This window comes from Eulemur rufifrons, chromosome 7 (assembly GCF_041146395.1).
Source record: "Eulemur rufifrons isolate Redbay chromosome 7, OSU_ERuf_1, whole genome shotgun sequence".
Taxonomy (NCBI): Eukaryota; Metazoa; Chordata; class Mammalia; order Primates; family Lemuridae; genus Eulemur; species Eulemur rufifrons.
The window spans coordinates 217,110,467-217,138,060 of NC_090989.1; the positions used below are offsets into that span (position 1 = coordinate 217,110,467).

The following is a 27,594-nucleotide window of genomic DNA, read 5'->3' on the forward strand; positions in this document are numbered from 1 at the left end:
GTGAGACTGGTACCATTTTTGTCCCCATTATGCAGATGAGAAATTGAGGTACTTAAGCGTAGAGAGGCTATGCATCTATGCTGCAGCACATCGTCAGTGGGCAGCAGAAGCAGGCACTGACCAGGTACTCACTTCTGGGACCTACCGCCCCTATGCATGGTGTGGATATTCATTACGAAGGGATGTTAATGGATGCCATCATAAATAAAGGATTTCATGATTGTGTATGTTTGGGAACCCCTTAGTTATACAAAATTAAATAAGCTTCTTTATTGTAAAACCTCTAGGAGCCTTTAGTAAGTGAGTGACCACTGCAAAATTCTAAGGGCAGGATAGAGTCTAAGGTAATTTCCAAATGTATTTGATCATGGATATCTTCTTCAACCAGATCCATTAACTTTTTTCTACAGTGCTAGGAGATAGAGTCACTTTCTTTATGCCAAAACTTGGTAGCTAAAAATCAAACAATTAAAAGACTTTCCTATGGTCCTAAATAATCAAGGGATAGAAGGAAAGTACAACACAGACTTATAAAGTACAGTGACTAGTTCTCTAAGATGAGGTCTTCAGGAGAAAGCAGAGAAATAAGCCAAAGTGAAGAGTATTTCTGGGAATAGTTATAGATGAAGAAATTTTACCATTTTAAAGCTAGAAGGCATGTTGGAGGATATCTAGGCCAAATCCATCATTTTGTAATTAGGAAGTAAAAACCAAAGCCGCATAATTGGTGATTGCTGAGCCTCTTTCTTCCCTCCAGGCCCTAACTTTCTGGTCATAGGTGGAAGGAAAAGTATTTGGGATGCTGTCTTAGAATTTCTGGAAAGAGAGACAAAGAAAGAGAGACAAGAAAGAATCTCGGGTATCCAACAATAAACTCTCCCCGACCTTGAATCTTGAAGGAACAGAATGAATATTTATGACATGATTTGATGGACCTGAACATAGATTTCTTTTTGTCCTTCAACTTGGAGAAATGCAGTAGGATCACAAAGGAACAGGAAAAATTCATGGAGAGACACGAGTATGACCTTCCGGTTGCTGTGGCTATAAATAGCTGGGCCCGGTTTACCATTCCTCCTGTTTCCCATCAGAATATTCACCAAACACAAAGGACACAGAAATCACCAAGCCATCATGAACTAAGAATCGTGTTTAATTCTTTGTCAGTCTCTAGGAGGACACTAAGGTGTGGGTGGTCCGACTGAGAAACCCTGGTGACTGACTCGTCTCTAGGCTTCAAACACAGAACGACATAGCCAGAGAAGGAAGAATGTTCCAGTCTATCATCAATACATCCCTCCATACATCCCCTAATCGGACACTGAGAGGCCATGTTTTGGGCAGAAAGCACAGTCACATTGGGCCTTACTGGACAGGTGAACAGAACACGTGAGGTGGCACACCCACCTGGTCTCAACAGCACCATCCCAGATGATAAAGAACCGCAAAGCAATGAAAAAGCATAAATGGTACCATCACATGTGTAAATCTATGTAAAATTACGACTGTGTGCCTATGTATAGAATTCAATTAAAAGATCTTTAAAAAGTAATTTGATTTTAGAGAATATTTAATAAAATATTCAGGAAGTACTTTTGTGTTCATGATGTAGTTACAAATGTAGGATGTGAAATGATACAGTATGATCACAGTTTAGGAAAAAAGTGTGTGTGTATACAGAGAAGTCTATGTGCGTAAAGTTAGACACGTAAAGCCATCATAAAGTGACAACGTAATAGACATCCTGTTTGGTGAAGTTTAGGAAAGATTTTTATTTTCTTTTTTATATCAACCTCCTCTGACCGTGTACTACTTATAAAAGTAGAAACAAACACATTAATTCCTCTATTAAAGAGGGAAAATACAAGGCCAGTTCTTAAGAGATAATTTTTTATGTTATGATCAAAAGAGGTTTTTACCCATAGAAGGTCCACTGTGTTCTAAAAACAACACAGCCTAACATTTCTAGAAACTTGCTACATGCCAAGCACTATGCAAACATTATTCTGCACAATCCAAGCCCATATCCTCATCCTTTTACAGATGAGCAAACTGGGTCTTAGAAATGCTCACTAATGCCAGGACCAGACTGAAATCTCTAAGTGCCAAAGCCTGAGCTATTAGCCCTTATAACAGCGTCTTTTGGGCAAAAAGAGGGCTAATGGTTATTGTACTGTTTTCAGCCAAATCTCCCGTGCCTTCGTTGAAGCTTGGTATTAGGATCTAAGAGCAGACCATCCCCCAAGTCCTTTCCAAACTTGGTAGGAGAACTAGAGCTGATACCGAATCAGAACCAGAGAGGGGCTCCCCCTCAGAAGTATGAACACAAGTCATTCGATTCTGGCAGCACCCACAGCTGACACCGGTAAGGAGGACAATGACATTGCCTAGGAGTCCTCTGGGGCTCCAGTGGGTTGAGAGAGCCTTAGGCTAAGAGAATAGCGGGTCTTGCTACTGCCCTAAAAATGTCCCTTCAAGACAGAGGCAACATCCTTGTATTAAACAGACAATTTGAGGGAATTCTTTTACAACTGAGCATGGTGAAGGGAAACCCCAAAGGACAGTGTGGGGTAAACAACCACTCTCAGGCCTGAGGCTGCACGGGCAGATGGGAGTCACTGGAGCTGAGACAGGCGAACAGGCGTTGGTCAGGGGATACACAAACTCACATTGGCCATGCAGGCAGGGGGACAGGTGAACACATACTGAGCCCTCAGTCTCCTCCTGTGACAATCGTGTTTCTTGCCAATAGACCCCACTGGTCAAACCGCACCAGAAGCCCGTGAACCTGGGAGTCCACAGGCAGAGGCCATGGAGGGCAGTGTCACTATGCACGGAGCTCATGGAGAGAGCTCTTAAGGGTTAAATAGGAGACATTCAGAATAGTCCTTAAAGTGTGCTGAGGACTGAGTTGTGTTCCTCCCGATTCATATGTTGAAGCCTTAAAACCCAATGTGACTATATTTGGAGACAGAGTTTTTAATGAGACAGTTAAGGTTAAATGAGGTCACAAATGGAGGGCTCTAATCTGATAGGACTGGTGTCCATATCAAAAGAGGAAGACAAGAGCGCTCTCTCTTTCTCAGAGTGTGGGCACAGAGGACCGTCCACACACACCAGGGCACAGCGAGAAGGGGGCTGTCTGCAAGCTGTGGAGAGGCTTCACCAGGCTCCAGCTCTTAAACTTCCAGCCTCCCAACCTCTAGAACTTCAAGAAAATAAATTCTGTTTTTAAGCCGCCCGGTCTGTGGTGTTTTGTTACGGCAGCCGGAGCTAACTAATGTAAGGAGAGAGGAGATACGCACGGCCTGCCCCTCACTGGATTCCGTGTGTTCTGACACGGGACACACAGAGGCTGGCGTCATCCTATCCACGAGGAGGCAATCCGACCTTTGTGCTCGTGCGGATGGTTTATGATTAAAGTTCCAGGAATAAACAGACTGAATTTGTGGGCTGAAAATGCCATACAGACAGCTGCTAAAGATCTATGGGGTTAATGTGAAACAATTAACAATTCAAAGATTTATTTACTACAGATGCATGGGGGTTTTCATTAGTATGAAGCATCCAGAAACCAAAACACATGTGGAAAAAAAAAAATCTGGACATTTCTCCAACATACAGAGTCATTTAAGAATTAAACGCTAATGTGGGGTGGAGGGACCAGGGAGGGTGGGCAAAGTACTATAAAGAGAAAAGAATCTTGAGGCCAATATTTTCCTGAAGTGTAGGAAATAATGACATTTTTTAGCTTGGTGAATATTGTGACTGCAATTGGTTAATTAAATATGGCTTTGTATGGCAAAACAAACAAACAAAAAATCCCTTCGGCTTAATTGAGTGCTAAATTAAAACTTAGTAAACTTAAGGTAAAATATATTGTGAAATCCATGCAGGATCCATTTGACCAAACTGTAAATACTCCCTTTGTGCATTAAATGTGCATGTGTTTTTTTCACATATGCCCTACAAAAATCAATTTATATTACCCCATAAGCATTATTATTAAAGGATAGAAAGGGAGTGGACTTATTTGTGGCTCAGGAGGTCAGAAAAGGCCACTTTATGCTGGATTACCAATTAAATCACACACCCCGAGCTAGCTTTTGAGAGCTGTAGAGTATGATGAAACTAAATTTCTTTCTTTAAAATGTTGTGATTATTTTTTAACCACTGTAGTTAGGTTTTACTTGGTATTTTAATATTACTTTGTTCTCCTGTATTGCTTAGAAAGTATGCTTAAAGGGACATGAATAAAGGGGAGATTTCTTGTGATATAAAAAGGAGGAAGAAAGATAACATCATATATTAATATGTGGCTAGATATCATGCTGGACACTTTCATATATTATTAATTTAGAGCAACACCAGCAAGATATGATATTGTGTGGATTTGTACAGATTAGAAAACTGAGAAACATTAAGTAATATGCCCAGTATCATATAAATAGGATGTGGTGGAGACAAGTGGTAGAGACCTCAGATTTGACCAGAACCTCTGTAACTCTGTATGTCGACATGCAGAGGCACAAGAAAACTACTTTAGAACGAGGAACTTTCAGTTATCTGTAGTCTTCTAAGCACAGCCTCAATACCCAACTTACCAAAGCCCCTTGCCATTCCTCTCCCAATCTTTTTTGACATTCCGCCTCTCAGTGCAAAGAGAGCACAGTCCTCTCTGTGGGCTCTTCCATATACCATGGCCACTTACATTCCGTAGACAAGGGCCCTCCAGGGATAAGGGGCAGGGGGCGGTGGAGAGAGACGGGATTCCTACCCCTAATGACTCAGCAGCTGAGATATGAAGACAGAACTGTTCATCTTTTTAAAGCTCAAGGACACTCTCACTAGTGTTTCCAAAATGAATCTTATTCCTTCACAGAGCAGGATTCATTGAAAGAAACAGGTCTGGTATAGAAACATAATGTAAAGGCAAAAAGAAAAAAGAACAACACCTCAAAAACAAAAACACAACAAAACCCTTTAAAAAACTATTATTTTTAAATTATTGTTTTTTTTGTAGCACTCACACAAACCATTTGTTTCAGAATGCTAAAATGTATTGCTTCTTTAAGCAATTTTAATAACTTTTTGAATCATTATTATCAACAGGATAAATGATTCACATGAACCACAAAGGTGACCTGAAAAGCAACCAGAAAAGACATACAGTAGATAATTGAAAACAAATCAAGAGCAGATGGGCACTCCAGTCCCAGGGCCTTGGAGACTAAACTGGTATAGCCTGGTGGGAGAAAGCTTTCTTTGGGATGCACATAGAGAACGTAGCCATGGTACAGATGCAACAAGACATCTTTGGGATGAGCTTACTAACGCCTGAGACTTGTTTCTTTAATCAGTTCATTTGATTAAGATGGGGGCTGAGGGTGGGGAAATTAATTATACAAAACTAAAGTAGACACAGGGACTAAAGTGTGCCATCCCCCCCAAAAAAACCCAAGGGGCTCAAATCAGACAGATATGTTTTGTCCAATGTAAAGAGTATACAGATTTCACCTGATTCCACTTCCATTTTCAGAATATGTCATTGTTGTGCTCTCAGAATAACTAAGATAAATGGAGGAGCTACTTTCTATATCTTGAAACCAAACTGTCCATAATTATGGTATATTTACTTAGTGATTTCAATGTAGCAAACAGTTCAGTAATTCCACTTGTTTCCAAAGAAAAATTATTGAATTGAAAATGCTTACCAATGGAAAGCAACAGCTCCCCAAAGATGATTTCAACAGCGAGCCAACAACCCAGCGAGTGTCCTCCACCAACACCTACTGGCCAGGGCCCTCCTCAGTTCCGTTCCTGCCCCTACTCGTGGTCTCAATCTTAATCCATCTGTTTTAGAGTGTCAGCGGCCAGAGCTGCCCATGCAGCCCTAAGTTAGACCGGGAGGAAGGACTGTCTAAACATCCACAGACTGACTTCCAAAAACCACTCTACGGGAGTGTCTTCACCACTCTCATTCTACGCTACTACTTAGCCTACCAAAGGATGGCTGATGAAAAAGATGGAAAATACAAATGCCGTTACTGTCTACTTCTCTAGGGGGAAAAATGGAGCAAAGGTTTTTTCCGATAGTAGCCTATTTCTCCTCATTTCTGTCTTCCTGCCATTTCTCATGTGACACAACTTCATTCCTTCCTCATCCTCGCCATCGTAATCTCATCCATCTTCTCAGCTCCACACCGGGTACTCTGTATTCTAATTTCCCATGTACACAATAGGCCACTAGGCCAAGTATATGAAGTAATTTTTTTATGTTCCTTTGACTTTTTAATAACACACTGAAAATATTAGATACAGTTATTAGCAACCATATTAATTTTGCCATTCACAAATGAAAATCCATTTTATATGCTTCCTGAGCACACCAGATGCAGTTGACTTCACTTTTAAAAGACTAGAGAGCCCGATGATGATTACAGGAATAGCTGCTGGTGACAACTGTTGCAAGCATTTTGGTAAAATGACAAAATTTGAAATGAATGTCATTTATAACCTACATTAGGGCCTTTTCGCAAGATTGTTCCTGTTCTAGTCCATGAATGGACAGCATATTGCACCGAATTCAGGGAACATAAAGGTGACTTTAGGTCAGTTTTCTAAACACTTGGAGATGGAGTAAAGTAGCCAAAGACTAGTGTAAAGAATAATTAATCACTGCTACAAATACAGAACTCCCCTACACTCAGGTTCCTGATAATCAGCAAATTTTATATTTATTGTGTGAATAGAAAGAAAAAAATTGAGCTGCTTATCCATCATATCTGCTGGAATATAAATTCAGTAGAGCATCAGCTCACTAAAGGCTTAATAGAATCAATCTTATTATCAGAGATGTCCTTTCTTCAGAAGGCTTGACAATGAGGAGGGCTCAGCCATTTAACAAAGCTTCTTAACTCATCACAAAAGTGCACAAGTGTGACCCTTGGCTCTTGACGGCAGTTACTACAACACCGTAGAGCTTTCTTTTTACTTTGTTTATCTTTATGGCATAACCAGATTATCAGTCTTTCATGGAGAAAGGGTAGTAAAATATCTATGAAGAAATAAAAACGGGGTGTGTTTACTAATGGAAATAAATATGCTTTCAAGCAAAGAATTTTATTTTGATTAACCTTTAGCTATTCTGTATATTCAGGAATTTCAAATAATAAAAATTTGGAGCCCAATCATGTACTAGGGATGTTACGTAAAGCTGGACACATCAGAGGTTCATTCAGTGAAATGTTAAATTTATATATAAGGAAACTAAGGAAATTAAGTTAGCAGAGCCAATTAGAGGCAGGGCTGGGACTGAAATGCACCCAGTTTTGCTTGTCTGATGCACATTTCCGTTGACTAGTAGTGACACTGGGTGTTCCTAAAAATACTGAACAACACGGTTTAGGAAAATAAACTTAACAATAGTGGATTAGAGAAAAATTTAAATAACAAAAACAACTTCCCCTTCTGCCTTATCACATTTGCTAAATCAACAATTCCCAGATAATTGTCTTTTTTTAACATTCTACCTATGGTTAAGTCATATCCATCAATCCCCTGTTTTTCTTCAGACCTCATTGTCCTCATCTGACTCACAGAAGCCTCAGCAAGACTCAGGTTAATAGTTATTTCTGGTCACTTCCACAGTCCTCCATGCTTTGAGTCCCACACAGGCTGTTTTCCCCAAGAATGAATGGGAACCGCTAATGCTGGCTGGAAGGAAGGAGGAGCCTGCAGACTAGGTTTCTCAATTCCTCATTCCAAGCAGCTGAAGAAGTAAATGTGTATCTCATATGCTCTCTGAAATAATCACAATCAATAGTGGATAGCACCAACACAGCTGTTCTGGGTGCACCCACCATCCCAGCATACTCATATTTTGGAGAAGAAAAGTCATTCTCCTACCTGCCAAAAGTTCCTACATCTTGGATCATCCCAGAGCAAAGGTAAAAGTATGCTCAGACTTTCAGGAGAGCCAGGTTTATGAAACTGAGACAGACATTTCCAGTATTCACATTAATTACCGCTGTTGAAAATGCTCAGAAATATACACCTTGTTATATATACTGAAGGGGTAACATCTGAAATATTCTTTTCACAGAGAGTAAAAACATTTATTATCAACGGGGGCATGAAAGGAATTTACTGTAAATGTTTGGAAAGGCTCTTGGAAAGCAGGATAGAGGGATATTCCTGCAATAATGAAAAGTTCATACTCTTCTCTAAGTTAGCTCTAGAATACAAAATCCCTCCCTGTGAACTGGTTCCAACTGTCAGCTCAGCTCTGAAGGGGTAAGCAAGCTGCCCCTCTCTAAAGCCCAGCATGGGGCTTGAAGGGTATCAGCCTCTACTACATGAAGCAGTGACCTTGACCTTACACGGAGTAGCTCCTAACGTTTCTGAAACAGAGAAAATCAGCCCTCTACGTTTTCTACCCATAAACACAATCTTGTCTTAAAACAAATTCTACTTTAGAAAAAATTACAATTGGTATTAGGCTCATGATATTTACACGACTCTGTGCTGACTATTCCAGGGTCCTTACAGATGCATCCAGTGTGGCCCTTCCTCTGAGGAGGAGCCTCGCCCCGGGGTGTGCGCTGCATGTGGGCGATCTCATTCAGACTACATAATGGCAACATAAAGCAAATTTTATCATAGCTTTTTCTAAGGGATACGGAAACTTTGATAACTTGTCTCAGGTCAAACAGCTAGCGAGTAACCAAACTGAACAAGGCTGGCACTCTCTGCACCATCCTGGGACTCATCCAAGGATGAAGAGGAAGAGAACAGACCATATAGTGAAGTTCAGGATGTGCCAAATCAGTTGCCTGGATAATAAGTTCTCCGGGAATTCAGAGAAGAGAGAGATCTTTGCGGTAGCGTTCACTTTTGTGACCACCCTCAGCTACTGTTGGCTGAGCGCTGAGTGTGCACAGATGGGCACGTGACTCACTCCACGACAGCAGACATCGCACACAGCCTGGTGGCGGGGAGCACCACACTCATGCTTCTTACTGGCCATGTCACCTAACTTTGCCAAGACTCAGTTTACAAATCAATAAAGCGGGTGAACCAGTGAGCAGCATCCCAATGCCTAATTCAATTGGCTATCAGAGGTAGCCAATGAGGAATGTAGGTTCAGGTTAAGTGAGAAAAAAATCTGCTGTAGAAGCCATATGTACTTTCTTTTTTTTTTTTTTTTTTTTTTTTTTTTTTGTTGAGACAGAGTCTCACTTTGTTGCCCAGGCTAGAGTGAGTGCCGTGGCGTCAGCCTAGCTCACAGCAACCTCAGACTCCTCGGCTCAAGCGATCCTACTGCCTCAGCCTCCCGAGTAGCTGGGACTACAGGCATGCGCCACTATGCCCGGCTAATTTTTTCTATATAGATTTTTAGTTGTCCATATAATGTCTTTCTATTTTTAGTAGAGACGGGGTCTCGCTCAGGCTGGTCTCGAACTCCTGACCTTGAGCAATCCACCCGCCTCGGCCTCCCAGAGTGCTAGGATTACAGGCGTGAGCCACCGCGCCCGGCCCTATACTTTCAAATCATTTGATATCATCAACCCAGCTCAACTGATCCTTGTTGATTACATAGTGGCCATTTTTTCCCAATTACTGCCATGTTATGTTGAAGGAAAGTGATCTGTCTGTTCTCCCCATCAGCTTTCCCTCAAATCTTGGTTCAAATCACAGCAACTCAGGACAGGTATGGACCTTTACTTGACCCAGTTCAATCCCTGTATGATTTTGAATCTTCCCTCAATAGGGACCACCCAGCCTATACTAGAACACTCCTGTGAGAAGGAATTCACTTTCCCCCCAGGTGGCCCAGTAATCACTGTAAAGACAACAAAACAAACCCAAAGAAAAAAGAGACTGTTACTGGTATCCGGTTAATCCAGGAATACTAATAGAAGAGTCTAACAGAGGGGTTTAGAACAGGATCCCCAAAAGTTAATTTAAATTATTCACAGAGTGACTAAGGAATCTCTAAACTAAAACTGAAAACAAGGTGATAATAAATCTTTCAAATTGCACCTCCACAAGGCCAGAATAGATTTGTGCTCCTTCCCACAAAAATGTATCACAATTCACATTAATACAGTCATCTAAATTTGATACTTGGGTGTCAGATAACTTTGTGACAATTATATAATATGAAACCACATAGGTGTTTATGAAAGATACACATTTCTTTGTTTCCAAAATGGATGATATTATATTGGGTATACTTGGAAAGCCACTTCTTAGCTTTGTTACTGTTCTAAATACACAGAGTTTCACCAGGATATAGTTAAATCCTGAGGGAGGATTTTTAAAGTAAATCCCAGTTAAAGTCAATTTTCATTAAGTGGAACCAATTTTTAAATAAGCTCCCTTCTCTATCTTTGCCTAACCATGTATCATTCCAAAGTTTTACAACATTTGCCAACTAATTTAACAGCAATCTGTCATTTATTAAAATGCAAACTGGTACCAATCCCGTTACAGTTGGATGTATATCAGATAAAAACATATCCCTCCTGGGTGGAATCAGTTAATTTTATTATGATTTTCATTACTGCTTTTATTATATAAGCTCATTATACCTCTTCTCTCCCCTCCTGGTGAACATATGCCTTTAATTTAAGGGTGGAGAATATGTGTGTGTGCACACGTGTGTATGGAAGAGCTATGTATGACTGTACAGCAACTTTGTGCTTTCAGCAAATACTTCAAGTATCTAGTTTCAAAATCTGGCAAATTGAAAAGGCAGTTGATGATGGGAAGGCAAAACAATAATCATGGTCCTCATAAGAGACTGAACAGTCAGACACATGCCAATAAATGTTCCTCAAATGTCTCGGTTTCCATCTGAACCCCCGAATATAATAGAATGAGAGTGGGATAAGGGCCACTGTTCCAATAGGGAGATTAAGGGCCAATGATTCTGATTTCATTGACTTTTCTTGCCCATGCTGGACAGTGGCTCTCTTCAGTTGTAAATTCATGCTTCAACTGGTATTTCAAAAGCCAAAAAAGCTCCAAAGGAAAAAACAAAACAAAAACCTGGACTTGAAAGTATACTTGTAGATAAAATAACAAAGCAGACTTCATGAGCTGTGCCCCTAACATATCTACAATGAACTGCGTGATTTCTCCAGACTAAGGTAAGACTAAGGTCAATGCCAAACCAGTGCTTGGCATATCGTGGGTACTTAAGAAATATTTCTTGAGTAAAATAATAAGGGAAGTACTGGTAACCTTAATATAGGCCTTTCTGACTACGGAAAAGATTCAATTTCAAGTTTTTTGCTCTTTTTCTAAAGAATGTTATTAAACACACTTGTCAGGAAATTGTGAAATGCTGTCAATGCGTTAGACACCTGCTGATGAATATCAATTGCACCAGGTCTTATTAAAGTTTAATAATCCAAATGGGGCAAAGAAGATGATTCCGAGGCAACTAGACTGCACTAAAGTTTTGTTACTGTGTTCTGCTTTTTCTGCCCTAGCTTACCCAAGTCTGTAAACTGAAGGGACTTTGGGAGTTTGTTCGCACTTTACTTAGAACATTTATTCATCATTATACAGTGAGTTCCCCAAAGACAAGGGCCGGGTGTTATTCGTGTTTCCCTTCCACTTAGCAAAGTGCCTGGAATATTATAACCACCCAGTGAACGTCCTCTGAATGTAATTAGGAATAAACGAAGGAATAAAGAATCTATCAAAGAAAACTTTAGGTTCTTAGCTTCTTATTTTGACAACAAACCTGGGGTCACCTATATCCGCAACATTGTCAACTGACTCAACTTGTTTTATAAAATCGTTTTCCTATTTCGGACGGACTGGGAAGGTAAGCCAAGATTGCCCCCAGGGGGAGCTCTTTGCCGGTCACACCAGGAAGCCAGACCAAAGGCTCACCATGGCAAATGGAACCACGTCAATGTGAATGGGAGAACCTTTTAAACTGTCCTTTCCTAAGATGACATGTAAAATTTCAATTCTGAGATCCCTGACAAAATCGTATGCTCTGCTAAGAAGCCTAGAATGTTTTTTGTCAGTCAGGGGGAGCAGTCGTGAGTTTTAAAGAGAAAAAAAATGGCAAGATTTGTGCATAAAAGTACTTCTTTGATTGCAGGGTTCATGCAGAATTGAAAGTGGAAGCTTAAGCTGGGAAGTTTCACAAGTGTGCTAATAGTAGAAGTCTATACGAGAGATGTAGGTTCTAATCGTGAGGACAAGAGGGCGGATTCCACAGACTTCTAGGAAATCGTACAAGCAAGACTTATTAGATGACTGGGATGAGGAAAGAAAGAAATCACAGGTTTTAGAAAGGGAGGCTGGGTGAATGGTAGTGCCATCCACAAGCAAAGACATGCATGAATGGTGGTAAAACTGACTTAACCACTAGCGTTCGAATATCCTGACTCCAAAGGTCTAATGAGTTTAGTTGAATTTTCATAAACTACTTCCAGATTTTAAAATGAAATACATTTAAAAGCAATTCAAAAATTCATAAAGAGAAAAACTTCTACGTGACTAAAGTTGAGAACCTTGATAAGTTAAATGGATCTCTTTGCCACAGGACTTCTCAGAGCCTTTAATGTGCTTTAAAAACTACAAAGCAAGCATGTAAGTGATGTTTCTCAAGTGTCCTTGACAGCAAACTCCCTCTATCTCCAACCCCTTTTGTTTAGTATTTAAGTTTGTGATTTATGGAAATGCTTTAGAAAATATTCTCGTGGATATTTTCTCCCACTTATAAAAGCCATTCCTTAATAATAATCTCAAGATTATATAATTACCTTCCATAAAATTATTCAGCAATATGAAATTGATTAAACCCAGAGATTTAGAACAATCAAGACTTTTATGTATTTTACATGATTAATCAGCATTTTGTTTTTATTACCTTTGCCCGTTTTCAGTGGTGATAATGAGTAAGATTCATAACATAATTAGAGATTTTACATTGTTTTAGGAACTTTACTGAATATTTTACAAGCATTAATCATATAATCCTCACAACACTCCTATAAAGTAATTACTAGCATTTAGCTCCATTTTATAGAGAAACAAACTAATCCTCTGAGAGGCTAATTAACTGGAACGAGGTTTAAAAAAAAAGGTACTAGAACTCACATTTTCAACCAGAGAGCCCGAATTCAGAGTCTGGGCATTTTAACCACCGTACTATAAAATGTATGTTTATGACTTATTTCTAGAATATTAAGCAAAACAATGCAAGTATGCAGCAAGTTGGCATGGAAGTCATTCCTACATTCAGTCTTTCTTCGCTAAACACCTGCTGAGTACCAGATACTGTTTTGGGTACGTGGGATACAGTAGAACAAGCAGTTAAAATTTGGGCCTTTATGGAGGAGATAACCAATAAGATAAGTAGATAAAATAAATAGAAGGAGGGACACCAATTGCAAAGAAAGGGTTCGGAAGTGTTGGAGTGTGTGAGTGTGTTATATATTGTGCATAGGAAAAACAAGGCAGGGGTCCTTGTTAGGACAAGTTCGATGAGAGCTCAGAGAGAAGCCCTGGGTTTTGCCCAGGGAGGTCTCTCTGACTCTGATGAGAGCAGCTTCAGTGGATTGCTGAGGTGGAGTCCTGAAGCACTGGCTTCAAGAGATAATGGGAAATAAAAGAGTTGGTAGAGGGCAGCGATGAACAATGGTTTCAAGGAATTTCATTCTAAAGGGGAAAAAAAATGAGGCAGTATTAGGACGGAGATAAGACAAGAGAGGGCGTTTCCTCTCATTTTTTTAGGATAGGAGGATTAACAGTAAGAATATATATTGATGGAAATAATAGAGTTGAGGGAAAAATTTTGATAATAAAAGAAAAAAGAATCGCTTGAGACAGGTCTTCGATGAGGTAAGAAGGGATGGGGTCCAGTGAACAAATGGAGGAGGTAGGAGAGGAACAATTAATTACAATAGTTAACAGGAGAAAAGTGAGTGTATGTGGTCACAGATAAAGGTGGAAGGTTAGATGTGCCAAGTAAAATAGAAATGACAACAAGTAACAGAGTTTACTAGATTTCGTTGAGGTCCATATCCTGACTTCTTTAGCTGTGCTGACTTTCTGTTTTTCCTCTCTATAATCACTACCTATCTTAATGACATTATTATGAAGATTAAAAGTTATCTATTTTAGGGCTTAGAAGAGTGACTATAGTATAATAGACCAGCCAAAATCTTAAATGTTGTTCATGCTGCTATTACTATTACTAATTGTAGGCATCCCACATTTTACAATTCTAATTCTTGCACTTAATTTTATAACTCCTTAAAATAAAATAAAATGCATTCCTTAGGAGAAAGAGAAAGTTGTCAACTGTGACATGGTTTGTTTAACATAGGTTTTCTAATGCAATTTTGGCACATTAATTCTAACAGAGCTATAAATTGAATCAATTCTGATTTTGTTAAAGTCTTTGGAAACAGTGTTACATTCTATTGAGCCAAATGCTTATCTTATAGTAAACAAATAGGGAGCATTTTGAAATCCAATATTTGCTACATTTTTTGATTAGCAAGCAGAAGGAATGGATGCAATCAATACTTGGACTCCCTGATCAAAATTTACTTATTTCCTCTGAAAATCTTGCTTGATACTTGGGCTTCTCTCTGTTGCTGGCTGATCTCTTTGGTCATTTTGATGCTGCTGCCACCCTGGTCCAACACACCCCTGGACCACTTCAATCTTCCACCCTTGCCTGCCCATCCCTCACCCCACGTACAGCCCACTGTTTACACAGCAGTGATCTTTTACAATTGTGAATCAGGTCAGGCCATGACTCTGTTTAAAATCTCCAATGGCTTCCTATAACAGAATAAAATGCAAATACCTTCCATGGTTTAGAAAGCCTTGCTGAGCTGGCCCCTGCCTACCCCTCCAAACCATCTCCCTCTGCCCTCTTTCTGTTCCCGTTGCTTCCAAAGCCCTAATTAGCACTCTGTTCTGAGAATACACCAAAATCTTTCCCTACTTGGGGTTCCTTCTGCATAGAACATTCACCCCGCCATGTTCTTCACATACTTGGCTTGTTATTATATAAGTCCCTGTTCAAATATCACTTCCTCAAAGAGGACACCCTTCCCTCCCTGACTAAAGCTGTTCTGCTACTTCCCTTAGCCACGTTTAATTCCATTCATTACTTTTATCTTCTGCTGAAACAGTCTTGAATATTTCTTTGGTTGGTTGTCTTTCATCTTGTGGCGAGAATGTAGGAACTTTTATATATTACATAAAAAACTTAGATGTCTTTTTCACCTCTTTATCTACAGTGTATAGAAAGTGCAAGCTCACTAAATTTAATAGGATGAATGAACAAATTCAAATCCCTGCATTTTTATAGATGATGCAGTTAAAACCCCAAAAGGTCAGAGTGACATTAGGCTGGTGCATAGGTTTTCAATTAGTGAACTGAAGGAATTGTTTTATCAGTCATTTATTTTTTCATTCCTCAAATCACTCAACTAACAAATCACTTATTTCTTTATTGTACTCTATAATCTAACTTTGTATAAAGTTTTTATCCAATTATTTTCTATATATATGACAATATGTGTTATATAAAAACATAAGTTAGAATAATCTCAAAAGATTATCAATCTTTTGGTCTCCTTGGATCCTGAGTACACAGAAAGCAGTAAAAGCTTTCTTTTTCCTGGAAAAGACTACCAATATACTGCTTATAAACATTAAATTATATATTCATAGATATTTAGAGAAATATCCTTTGGGAAAATATAAACTAAATTCAGGACTACAAACATGGATAACTGGAATGAATTTATATATCTAGAGGTTATCTCACTGAAATTGAAGATGTGCTTTTAGGGGCAAATGAAATTGAAGGCATGTACAGACACAAGAAGAACAAAATAAATGACTTTACAGAGCTCAGAAAGTCTATATTTACTTGGACTGTACTATTTTTAATCTACCCCAACAGGTAACTCAATGGAATCATCTAGGATTCTGTAGTGTGGAAATAGTATAGGAGAGAAGGATGAGGTATGAAGGACAAATATAAACAGTTTTTTGGAAGAACGTGATCTTTTCTCTCAAAACAAAATTAAGTGGATTTATTATAATTTAGGCACTGTGGTAATTACTTTATATGCATTATAATATCATTTAACACTTATCACATCTCTGAGAGTACTCTTTTCACCTACCTTAGATGAGAAAATGGAAACAGAGTGGTACCTTGATCTATATATGGTCAGAGAGAAGTGAATGATGGATACTGGACTCAACTCTACCCCAGCCCGAAAGCCTATCAAACACATGAAAATGCTATCCTGTTGACCTTATCATATTTAAATGCGTCATTACTGTTTTTCCATATTTAGATGTGCAATGCTAGGAGCCAGAAAATAATTTTTCCTTTTTAGAAGTTATTTCTTTTGTTACTACCTCAACTTTAAATGGTTTGTTTTAAAACTGAGCTCCTTTTTTTACTGGTTAAAATCTTGAAAGATCTTCACCTGACTGTTGAAAAAATTATGATATCTCTATACTTCAAACATTTTGAAACAAATGAGTTCTGTTTTATGGGCTGTCCTGGAAGGACCCCTGTGGTAGATTGTTTGGTGAATGCAGCAATGTGCAGGGGTATATGATCCCGTTTGGCATGTTAATGTGCACAGGAGTATGGAAAGATGTGGTCTATATTATTAACAATGATTACCTAGTTGGGTGGAGAAATTTACTGTTAATTTCATCTTTATATATTTGTGTGTATGACCCGCTACAATGAGCATAGGTTACTTTTGTAATTAATAATGATTACAGAGTAAATTTTTTCCAAATTACTTATTTCTAAATATAATCTTCCTGTGTTTAAGTAGCTTTCTCAGATGATTTTTTTTCTAATCTTGACCCCTTTTAACTCTTCTTGCAACCAAAGTACCATTTTTTAATTTGTTTTACATACTAAGCTTCCAGTTAAGATTTTCATTGAGCAAAAGATTCTCCAGCAAAAATAAATTTGAAAATCATTGGTTCATGCCATCTGATTCAGTAACATGCCTGTTAATCTGTTGGTAAAACCAGCTATTGGCCACTAGGCTTTCCATACATGTATAATGCACATTCATGATGCTATGTGCATTACTAATCTAAGTATTTTCATATAAATGAGAAGTTTCACACTGCTGTTTATTATAATAGCCATACATATACAATTTGAGATTAAATATGAACTAAGCTTGGTTTACTTAATTTGAATGATTGTTCTATTGATGGCATAGAGATAGAGAATAGTAATTTGCAGTCCACGGTTTTGGTAATGAAATCACCAGATTACAGAGAGTACATTCATTTGGTGTCAAGGGACCTTGAAAGAAAACTTCTAGGCAGTGAGTTAAAACATTATCCTATGGTTTAAATGGGCTCTAATGTAGCTGAAAATTGACAGAGTTAGAAAAGTGAGCGTCTTAATCAAACCTGAACTATCATTTAGTTAGGAAGTGTCTGCAGAACAGGTATATAATTTTCCCTCCAGTCCATTTGAGAATAACCAGGAGATGGCTTAGATCATTCTTCCATTAAAACCCTAACACCAATCCCACAGAGATATGGGAGTATGATTATTATTTTTACTCCAGCTACCATGTTACATTAATCAACCGAATGCATTCTACTGTTTCCAATTTGGGCTGAATATATAACAACCCTGTGGTTAGCTTCATTTGTAGTAAATTAAATTTGATTCAACCAACTTTTATTGAATACTTACTAGAATTCAATGCACTGCCTAGGTTTTGCAAAGCCCATAAAGATGTGTAGAGCATAATTTCAGCTCTCTAGGAACTTACAATTTAGTGAGAAACATACACCCAGAACTAACTGATAAAAAGCACCATATGATAAGGACTCTATGTAATACCGGTAAGAATATAAGGTAGGTAGGGACTGCTTACACTGAATTCTAGTTTGGGCAGGAAGAAAGCTTCTGGGAAGAAGTAAACTTTTAGCTGAGGTTTAAAGGTCAAATAGGATTTGGCCAACAATGCAAGGACTTGGGGGTGGGGCACGGTGCTATCTGGAAGGAAATCAGTAGGTGCTGATCCACAGTAAGAGTGGAGCGCACTTACATTACAAGGAGTAAAAAGAGATGAGGAAGGAAAGTAAGGTTGGGGCCAGATCGATGATGGCCTTAAATGAACATGATTAAACGTACGCTTTAGATCACCCCGAAGTCCATTCGCAAGTAAGGAAGAGGAAGATATTGCTTCTGGTGGAGGTCTCTGCCTTTTGTGACTATAAAAATTACCACCCTTGTTTTTTATTTAATTTAAGTAAGACAGTATTTCTTAAGATCTGTAACTCTAAACACACATTTTATTATATTAGGTTATGTGGTCTGTTTTCAGGGGAGAGTGGTCAATGATTTTTTTAGTGAAATCAAGGAAAATATTGATGGGTTAAGCTATCTGGTTAAAGAGATTGGGAGCCAGTTTAAAAATATTGTCCTGGGACAGAGGTGATACTAGGGAGGGACTTATAAAAGGGAAAGGCCCAGAAGAGCACTACTGGATGATCTAGCAACACCACCTGTAGAGTGTCGCTATCTCCAATCTCCAACTCCCAAAAACTGACTACTCTGAATGCACGATTAACATGCTAATTAATATATTTCCTTTGAACTAATCTAATCCTCTAAATATACCTCTGTTCTCTTCAGAAGAAGCTCTCTAGCTCTTTAGTTCATTGGCAAGAGAGAAATAACTCATGATCCCAAATGTCAACACCTCTTCCCATGAGCCTTTCTGCTCGCTCAGCCTAAGAGCTCCATCCACCCCTCTAGACTGAAGGACAGGAAACGCACAGATTCTTACATACAAGAATCGTCACCCATCAACACGGTATCAGCCTAAGTGCTATTAAAACCTACCATTCTAACACCGTTTTCAAAGGCTTGCCGGGTGAGGGGGGCTGGCCCGTCCACAGTTTTGCCGTCGTCATCGGGGCCCCAGCTGGCGCTGTATATGTGCACGTGCTGGGGATTGAAGCTGACCGATTTCGCTTCCACCATGTCTGTGACGTCTCCGTCCAGCATCCGCACCCCTTCAAAACAGAAAGGAGGACTAGCTCATCACAGAGGCTTCACTATGTGATGCCCCAAAAACCCAGTTGAAGGATTTTGCGGGGAAAGAATAAATTATTAATCAAACATTTAAGTGAGCATATTTTCCCCAGTAAAAGGATAATGCACACTTTGTGGACACTATCTTGAGGAGAAAGGAAATTATACTGCATGTAAAAAAGCAAAAGCAACACTTCCTTAAAATCTTTTTTATCTATTATTTTCTTTTTCCAAGGTTCCAATCCCTATAATGCCCTCTACAAAGTCTCTTCTCCTCAACTCTCTCTGTGTGAGTACTTGACAGAGAGACCCTCAAGCAATCCATCTTTCTTAAATTTCTTTTCATTGAGCACCTTGTGTTCATAATTGGTATAAAACATTCTAACATCTTATAAAATTTGGAAAGCTGCCAAGTTAGGTTGGTCTTACTTCTTCCATATTTAATATTATCCACTAAGCTGTAACAGTGATGTGAACTTAATATATTTCTTTTTTGCTAAGTTATTTATAAGTCAAATAATAAATGAGCATGCTCTCTGTGCATGTAACACTTCAAATAGTTCTCAAAGGGTTTAGCAATGTTTAGTCATTAATCTTCATTTAAGTATATTCCCATCAGAAAGATAGGAATTTATTATTAACCTTATTTTACAAAAGGAGGCACTAAGATATTCAGAAATCAGTTATGTGCCAAATGCCAGGCTTTCCTCTTTTATTTTGGAGACTAGCAAAAACAACAACAAAACATCTAATTGTTAAGTAAACATATCTCTCCTTCAGCTTAAACCAAATACCATCTGTGAGACATTGTATTATTTTAAAATTATATCTTTACAGGCCAAATACAATCCTTAGGAAAACCTTTTTATCCAGTAAGATTTCAAGATTTTATTGGTTATCAATAAATGGAGATTAAATAATAAAACCACAAATCAGGCAGCTTTAGATACTATTTGGATTGAGGTGGGAATACTGGTAGAAAACCAAAATATTCTCGAAGAAACTGTGCCTTCTTCGTGCTTTAAAAAAATGTTTAACCTTTAAATACAAAACTTCAAAGAAAAATAGAAATAATGAACAAAAAAAACCCTACATAGCCAGTACTCAACAACTGTTAACATTTTGTCACATTTTCTTAATCCAAAAATATAATTAGGTTGAACCACTTTAAATTCCATGACAGATATGACCCTTCATTCTTTATTTTTACAAAAAATATAAAATAAGTCCCTGCTGTCAACTAACACCTAGTCAACATTACATTTTTTCCAAGTATCTCTAAAGACATTGCATTCTGTTGTTATGTTTCTTGATTAGCTTTTCCTCTAGACTTTTGGATTTTTAAAGGAGATACATTTTAACAGGTGATGTGAAGAACGAAGGCTGTGAACAAGTCCTATTAAAAATTGTGGAATGGAAATTGTACTTAGAAAGTGTGTCAGTAGTTTGTTTTATGGGAGCAGAAAACCCAGCATAATGTTTTGCGTGTGCAGGTCCTGAGTAGCCACTGGTTTATTATAATTTAATAGGAATATTCAAATTTCATCTGCATGTTTTTTAGCAAAGAAAAATGAACTACCATATCTTCTTATTTTCTGTTTAAAAGCATAACATGAAACTACTTTATTGGTACCATGAGGTCTGAAATAAACACTATAATTGCACAAAATAATCTCACCAGTGTGTCTAAATGCCAACATGAGACTAAGACACAACACCTGAATTTAGTTTCAGTGTCATGCAATTTATGTGAAGTCCATGCAAAAAATGCTTGCTAAATCATACCTAGAGGTTACTATTAATTTTCTGTTCAAAAATTCACAGAAAAGAATTTCATTTAGTCATGTTTAAAGATAAAAGTCTGCTTCTTTTTCCTCATTTAACTCCAGGCCTTCATGCCTTGGGTCTGGGAGTTAAATTTATAATTCAGAATGTTCTTGTTTTAGAACATTTTGAGTCGTTGCTATACATTCATTTTTTTTTTTTTTTTTTTTTTTTTTTACTAAGGTACTGTTAAGCTAGGTCAGCGGTTTTTCTGTGAGTTCACAAGTTCATCCCCTCATTCCTTCAAGGTCAGTAGGAATGCTGGGATTGTGTTGAGAGTGATGCTGAGGCTCTGGGCTGTGTGTCTGTGGATGCGAGAGACTGTGCCCTGGACCAGCAGAAGGGTCGACTGGGCAGCCACTGATCGGATTCTCCTGGGAAGAGCAGGGGCCTCCAGAACCCTCATCATTCTTCCAGGAATGTCATCTTCATCTCCTTTCCTCAGCCTCTCCACCTGCATTCTCTTTGACACAGAGCAGATGCTCCCTGAGTATAGCTAATTACCGGTCATTCACCCTAAGAATTCAGGGTGAAATAAAAGAAACAAAGAGGTCAAATGTACTGTCGACTGACACTCAAGGTAGTTTCAGAAAACCTTTTCTAAGCTCTGTTATATACCCTAAATATTTCATGATACTGGACCTCTATCTTTATATTCTTATCCTAGAAAGAACAGTCATTTTTATTTTTTAGTTCCAACTCTGCTTACCATGTGGAAACAAATAATGCATTGGAAACAAGGAGGTCAGCCTGGGTCTAGAAGCTTCATTCCTCTTATGAGACCTTTTAGGAGACACCTAGGGAACACCTTCAGGCCAGGCATAATAAAGTCACCAGGCTCTATAAAATCTACTATAATGTTTTCTTCTCATTGTGTGTGGCTGTGGCACCAGGCTGTTGCTTACCAAGATAATTACAAATGGGAAAGTTAGAGTTTGCTTTTATAAATGCTTGGATTTATACTGCTTTTGTTGGGTGCTTAGAGTAAACATAGGCACAGTCGAGGTTGTACATAGGCGTGCATATGTACAGATATCTGAATCATTCATGAAAACAGTATCACTACATTACGGGACTACAAAAGAAGACTTTACCATTTACCATTTTAATTACAATTAAAAGGAACTTCTTGTCAAGCCTAAGCAAAAGAAATAAAAGGAATTTCTGCTTTAAGAAAATTTCAAAATTTTTCTTTCCACAGAGGTATGGCCTGATGTTTATATTACTAGTTCTTTCTGACACCAATTATATAGTTTTGGTACAAATGTCAATGCCCATCTTCACTACTGGATAACTAACTTTTTTTAAGGATGTTTAAAGAGAAGTGTTTGCCACACTTGAGGGGCACTGCTTTGGAAGTCCTTAACTGGTTTTATTTGAAGTCTTGAACTACATTTAACACACACGTTAATATGGTCATTTTGCTGTCACCAATAGTTGAACACTATTATGGAAAGATATACCTGATAGTTTGTGTTTCATTTAAAAAGGGTTTTGAAAGCCAGTTAGCGAAAGAGCTAACTGGCGCGTTTCTATCTATGCCCACGCAAGTTTGCTCCCCGTACCTCCAATCTTGGCGTTGAACGCAATGCCGACCGTGCAGTGAGAGTTGTTTGCAGCGGCTGCCACCTCGCCAGCACAGCGGGTCCCGTGCCTGCAGGCAGAACACACACACTGTCTAAAGCAGGACGCTCCATTCTCAGGAACTCTACAGGTCATTGCCACCACTCAGACTTCAAAGTGTTGAAGAGGGTATCCAGCTGTGGCCTTTCTGGAACTTCTTTCCCAAGTAGCACTTCGTCCGCGGCAAACTTTCAGCACTTAATTATATTGTTTTGGATTATATTCTGAATATGTTTATTCTTGACATCTTGCTTTCCCAATCAGAAAATCTCCCTGAAGGCTAAGACCGAGATTGGTGTGTTTTGTATCTTCCAAACTTCTACTGACCCATCTGGGGGCCACCAGCCACATGTGGCTATCATCAGGCACTTGAAATGTGGCTGGTGCAACCCCATCTCAATGTTTAAGTTTATTTAATTTTAATCAAATTTTAAAAACGAATACACAGTTCCATTATTAGAAAATGTGAGATGGATATGAGAATCTGCTTTGTAAACTGCAAATTTAAATACAGATCAAGTATTTCCAAAGAAAATTTATTATCTAAAACAAGATGCACTGTAAACACACACTGGGTTTTAAAAATTTTATTTGAAAATCTGAGAGGGTAAAATATCTCAATAATTATTTTATGTCACTACATGCTGAATATTTTATCTAATAAAATATATTATCAACATTTATATCACCAGTTCGTTTTCACCTTTTTATTGTTTCTTTAAAATGTGGATACTAGTACATTAAAAATTATTTTTGAAAGGCATTCCTTGTTATTTCTTGCCACAATAACTTTGTGCCTTGATCAGAAAAATCTTTTAGTTGAAAGGATTTATAAGATAATTTTGTTATAAGGATGGCAAAGAAATTTCAAGTATAAAGTACAATTTGCTTAGAAATGGTGGCCTAAAACAGTATGTTGAGAAGAATTCTAAGGCATGTTGGAGCCCAGAAAAAGAATACCAGGACTGATGACTAATGTGTGCCATGGCTGCAGAAGAGGGATGTGACAGTTATTACAGTGTGTTTTACAGTATAGCTGGCTCAGACTACACTCGTATTTCTGCCATCTGTGCAGCTATAAACAAGTTACTGTTTACAACTGATAGGCACACGTGCAAGTTTACATTAAAGAGATATTGCATATTGCTTTTTGTTACTTAGTAATGTCATGCTTATATTTCTATATAAATATTAACCTATATGTTATTTTAAGGGTTACTAAGATATTGCATAATTCTTTAAATGGTATATATACAAATACGTGCGTGGTGTGTGTATGTCTGTATGTATGTATATAGACACACACGGTAAGCTTTTTAATAAGTCTTCTATTTCTGGAACTTTACCCAGTTGTTCACTAATGTTAACAAAGATATTAAGAACAACCTTGAGCTATGTGTATCATTTTATACCTTGGGACAAACTCCTAGAAGTAGAATTACTGGATCAAAGAGTACAGAATATTTTGTCAAATTGTTAACAGCACATGAAAGTAATATAACCAAACCTCATAAAAACTGCAAGACTGAAAATATCACAATACAATAAAAGTTACAAAATACCAATGAAAGAAATTGAAGAGGACACAAACAAATGGAAAGACATTCCATGCTCATGGATTGGAAGAATTAATAATAATTTTCATATTACTCAAAGAGACCTATGGATTCAATGCAATCCGTATCAAAACACCAATGACATTCTTCACAGAGATAGAAAAAAAAATAAATCTTAAAATTTGTATGGAACCACAAAAGACCCCAAATAGCCAAAGCAATCCTGAGCAAAAAGAACAAAGGTGGAGGCATCACACTACCACACTTTAAAATATATCACAAAGCTAGTAACCAAAACAGCATTGTACTGGCATAAAAACAAAGACCAATGGAACAGAATAGAGAATGCAGAAATAAATCCATGCATATACAGCTAACTTATTTTGGACAAAGGTGACTGGGGAAAGGGCAGTCTTTTCAATAAATGGTACTGAGAAAACTAGATATCCATACATAGAAGAATGAAACTAGACTCCTCTCTCTCACCATATGCAAACACCAAATCAAAATGGACTAAAGACATAAATAATGTAAGACCTGACACTATGAAACTAATAGAAGAAAACAATGGAGAAATGCTACAGGACATTGGTCTGGGCAAAGATTTTTTTGGGTAAGACATCAAAAGTACTGGCAACAAAAACAAAAATGGACAAATGGAATTACAAGCTAAAAAGCTTCTGCACAGCAAATAAAAAAAAAAAAAACCCAATCAACAGAATGAAAATACAACTTACAGAATGGAAGAAAATATTTACAAAGTATCCATCTGACAAGAGATTAATAACAAGAATATATAAGGAACTAAACTCATTAATAAAAAAATTCAATTTAAAAATTGGCAAATAATCTTAATAAACATTTCTCAAAAGAAGACATACAAATGGCCAAACAAGTATATGAAAAACTGCTAATCATCACTAATCATTGGGGAAATGCAAATCAAAACCACAATGAGATATTATCTCACTCCAGTTAAAATGGCTATTATCCAAAAAGACAAAAAATAATACACACCGGTGAGGATGTGGAGAAAGGGGAATGCTATTACACTGTTGGTGGGGATGTAAATTAGTACAGCCACTATGGAAAACAGTATGGAGTTTCCTCAAAAAATTACAAATAGGACCCAGCAATCCCACTGCTAAGTACACATCCAAAATAAAGGAAATCAGGACATCAAAGAGATATCTACACTCACATGTTCATTGCAGCACTATCCACAATAGCTAAGATATGGAAGCAACCTTAAGTGTCCATCACCAGATGAATGGATAAAGAAAATGTGGTATAGAGCTGGGCATTGGTGGCTCATGCCCGTAATCCCAGCACTTTGGTAGGCTAAGTTGGGAAGATCACTTGAGGCCAGGAGTTCGAGACCAGCCTGGGCAATAGCAAGACCCTGTCTCTACAAAACATAGAAAAATTAGCCAGGTGTGGTGGTGCATGTCTATAGCACGCCTGGCTAATTTTTTATTTTTAGTTTATTTTTTGTAGAGACAGGGTCTTGCCATATTGCCTAGGCTGGTCCCAAACTCCTGGCCTCAAACAATCCTCCCACCAAGCCACCATGCCAGGCCAAAATGTTCAATTTTTAAAAGAAAAACTATTTCTTTGGAAGCTTCAAGCTCAACTATTAATTTTCCCCTGAACCTAGTAATTATTAACTATCATTCTTCATTAAGCTCTTATTGCATACTGCTTCATGGCGTAAGTTATTTTTATTCAAATCTCTAATTCTCTTTATGAGAACACTGTTCTTATACTTTATTGTATCTATTATTAATTAATGCCAAGTGCTACTGGACTGTAAGGGCCTCTATTTTTAAATTCAGCTCTGGTTTATTCTTTGGCCTACAGGTTACTTATAAGTATGTTCTGATATTTTCAAATGTATGTAAGTAATAATTATCTTTTGATAACAATTAAGTTGATTGCCTTATGATAAAAGAATACAATTTCTATGAATCTTTTGAATTTTGCGAGACTTAATGGCCGAGTTCATGATCAATGTTAATAAATATTCCATGTGCTTAAAAATGATATATATCCTCCAATTGTTCTTTATACATCCATTATATCAAGCTCATTTATTATAGCGTGGATTTGTTAATGTGCTTTGCAGTTCTATCAATTTTGTTTTATTTAGAATGGAATCATTAATCTTCCTAGTGAAATAAATCATTTATGAATATGTAGTAACACGATAGCTCTTCAGTAAAAAGAAATAAATATATCTAGTTAATATTTAATTTATATATTATTTTATTCTTTTCACTTTCAAACATTCTATGTTCATATTAGTTATGTCTCTTATCAATAGAATATAATATTTTTTTGAAGCTAGACTATTTGTCTCTAAATAGAGACTAAGTCCATTTATTGTAACTATGTTTATTGATACAGTTATGTTTGTTTCTATAATTATTTCCCTATAACAGTTGGGTTGTTATAATTCTATTATTTAGTGGTAATCCTAGGTATTTGATCACAGATACCTAACAACACAAAATCTAAAGTCATCTTCTTTTTCTAAATAATATGGAATTTAGAATATTTTAACTCTGATCACCCATCTATCTCTCATGCCCATGTATGAGCTTCCCATGATTATAATGATATCTTGGATTTTTTAACCCTAGAAATTACTCATTACTGTTACTACTTTAAATAATCAACGTTTATATAGATTTACAAATAAAGTTGACCTTTAAACAAGGGTTTGAACTGCTTGGGTCTACTTATATGTAGATCTTCTTCCACCTCTGCAACCCCTAAGACAGTAAGACCAACCTCTTTTCTTCTTCCTCCTCTTCCTCAGCCTAAGCAATGTGAAGAAGATAACAATGAAGACATTTATGATAATCCATTTCCACATCATGAACAGTAAAATAATATTCTCTTCCTTATGATTTTCTTAATAATGTGTTCTTTTCTATAGCTTACTTTATTATAAGAATATGGTTAATATAATACATTTAACATACAAAATATGTATTAGTCAACTGTTTACGTTATTGGTAAGCCTTCCAGTCAACAGTAAGCTATTAGTAGTTAAGTTTTGAGGAAATCAAAAGTTACACGACGTGAGTTTTCAACTGCAAGCGGGGTCAGTGTGCCTAACTCCTGAGTTGTTCAAGGATCAACAGCATATTCTTTGCTATTACTTCTTTTTGCAACTCATATTTTCCTTTGGGATCATTTACTTATTTCTAAAGAACATTCTGTAAAATGTACTCTTCAGAGTCTTCTGGTAGTTAAAAGTTTTTTGGAAGGTTCAGAAAATGACTTTATTTTACTGTTACTGTAAAATCATTTCACTGGGTATAGAATTCTGGACTAACACTACTTCAAAGACGACACTCCACTGATTGCTAGCTTCCATTGTTTCTGATAAGAAATCAGCCATTCGGGCAATCTAGTTTTCTCTGAATCCTTTTCATATCTTCTTTATGATTTAACTCTTAAACTGTAGTTTAAAGTCTAATT

General features: G+C 37.5%; 1 protein-coding gene across 4 annotated transcripts in view; it reads right to left on the reverse strand.

Annotated features, from left to right (window-relative positions):
- Window positions 1-27,594, reverse strand: part of PCSK5 (proprotein convertase subtilisin/kexin type 5) — a 413,377-nt gene that overhangs the window by 236,940 nt on the left and 148,843 nt on the right. For all 4 annotated transcript variants that reach the window (XM_069476379.1, XM_069476378.1, XM_069476377.1 and 1 more), the window contains exons 6-7: window positions 22,492-22,580; window positions 18,911-19,083 (exon numbers count right to left, since the gene is read on the reverse strand). In XM_069476379.1, coding sequence (XP_069332480.1) covers window positions 18,911-19,083; window positions 22,492-22,580 — 262 coding nt within the window. The remainder of the gene's footprint in view (window positions 1-18,910; window positions 19,084-22,491; window positions 22,581-27,594) is intronic.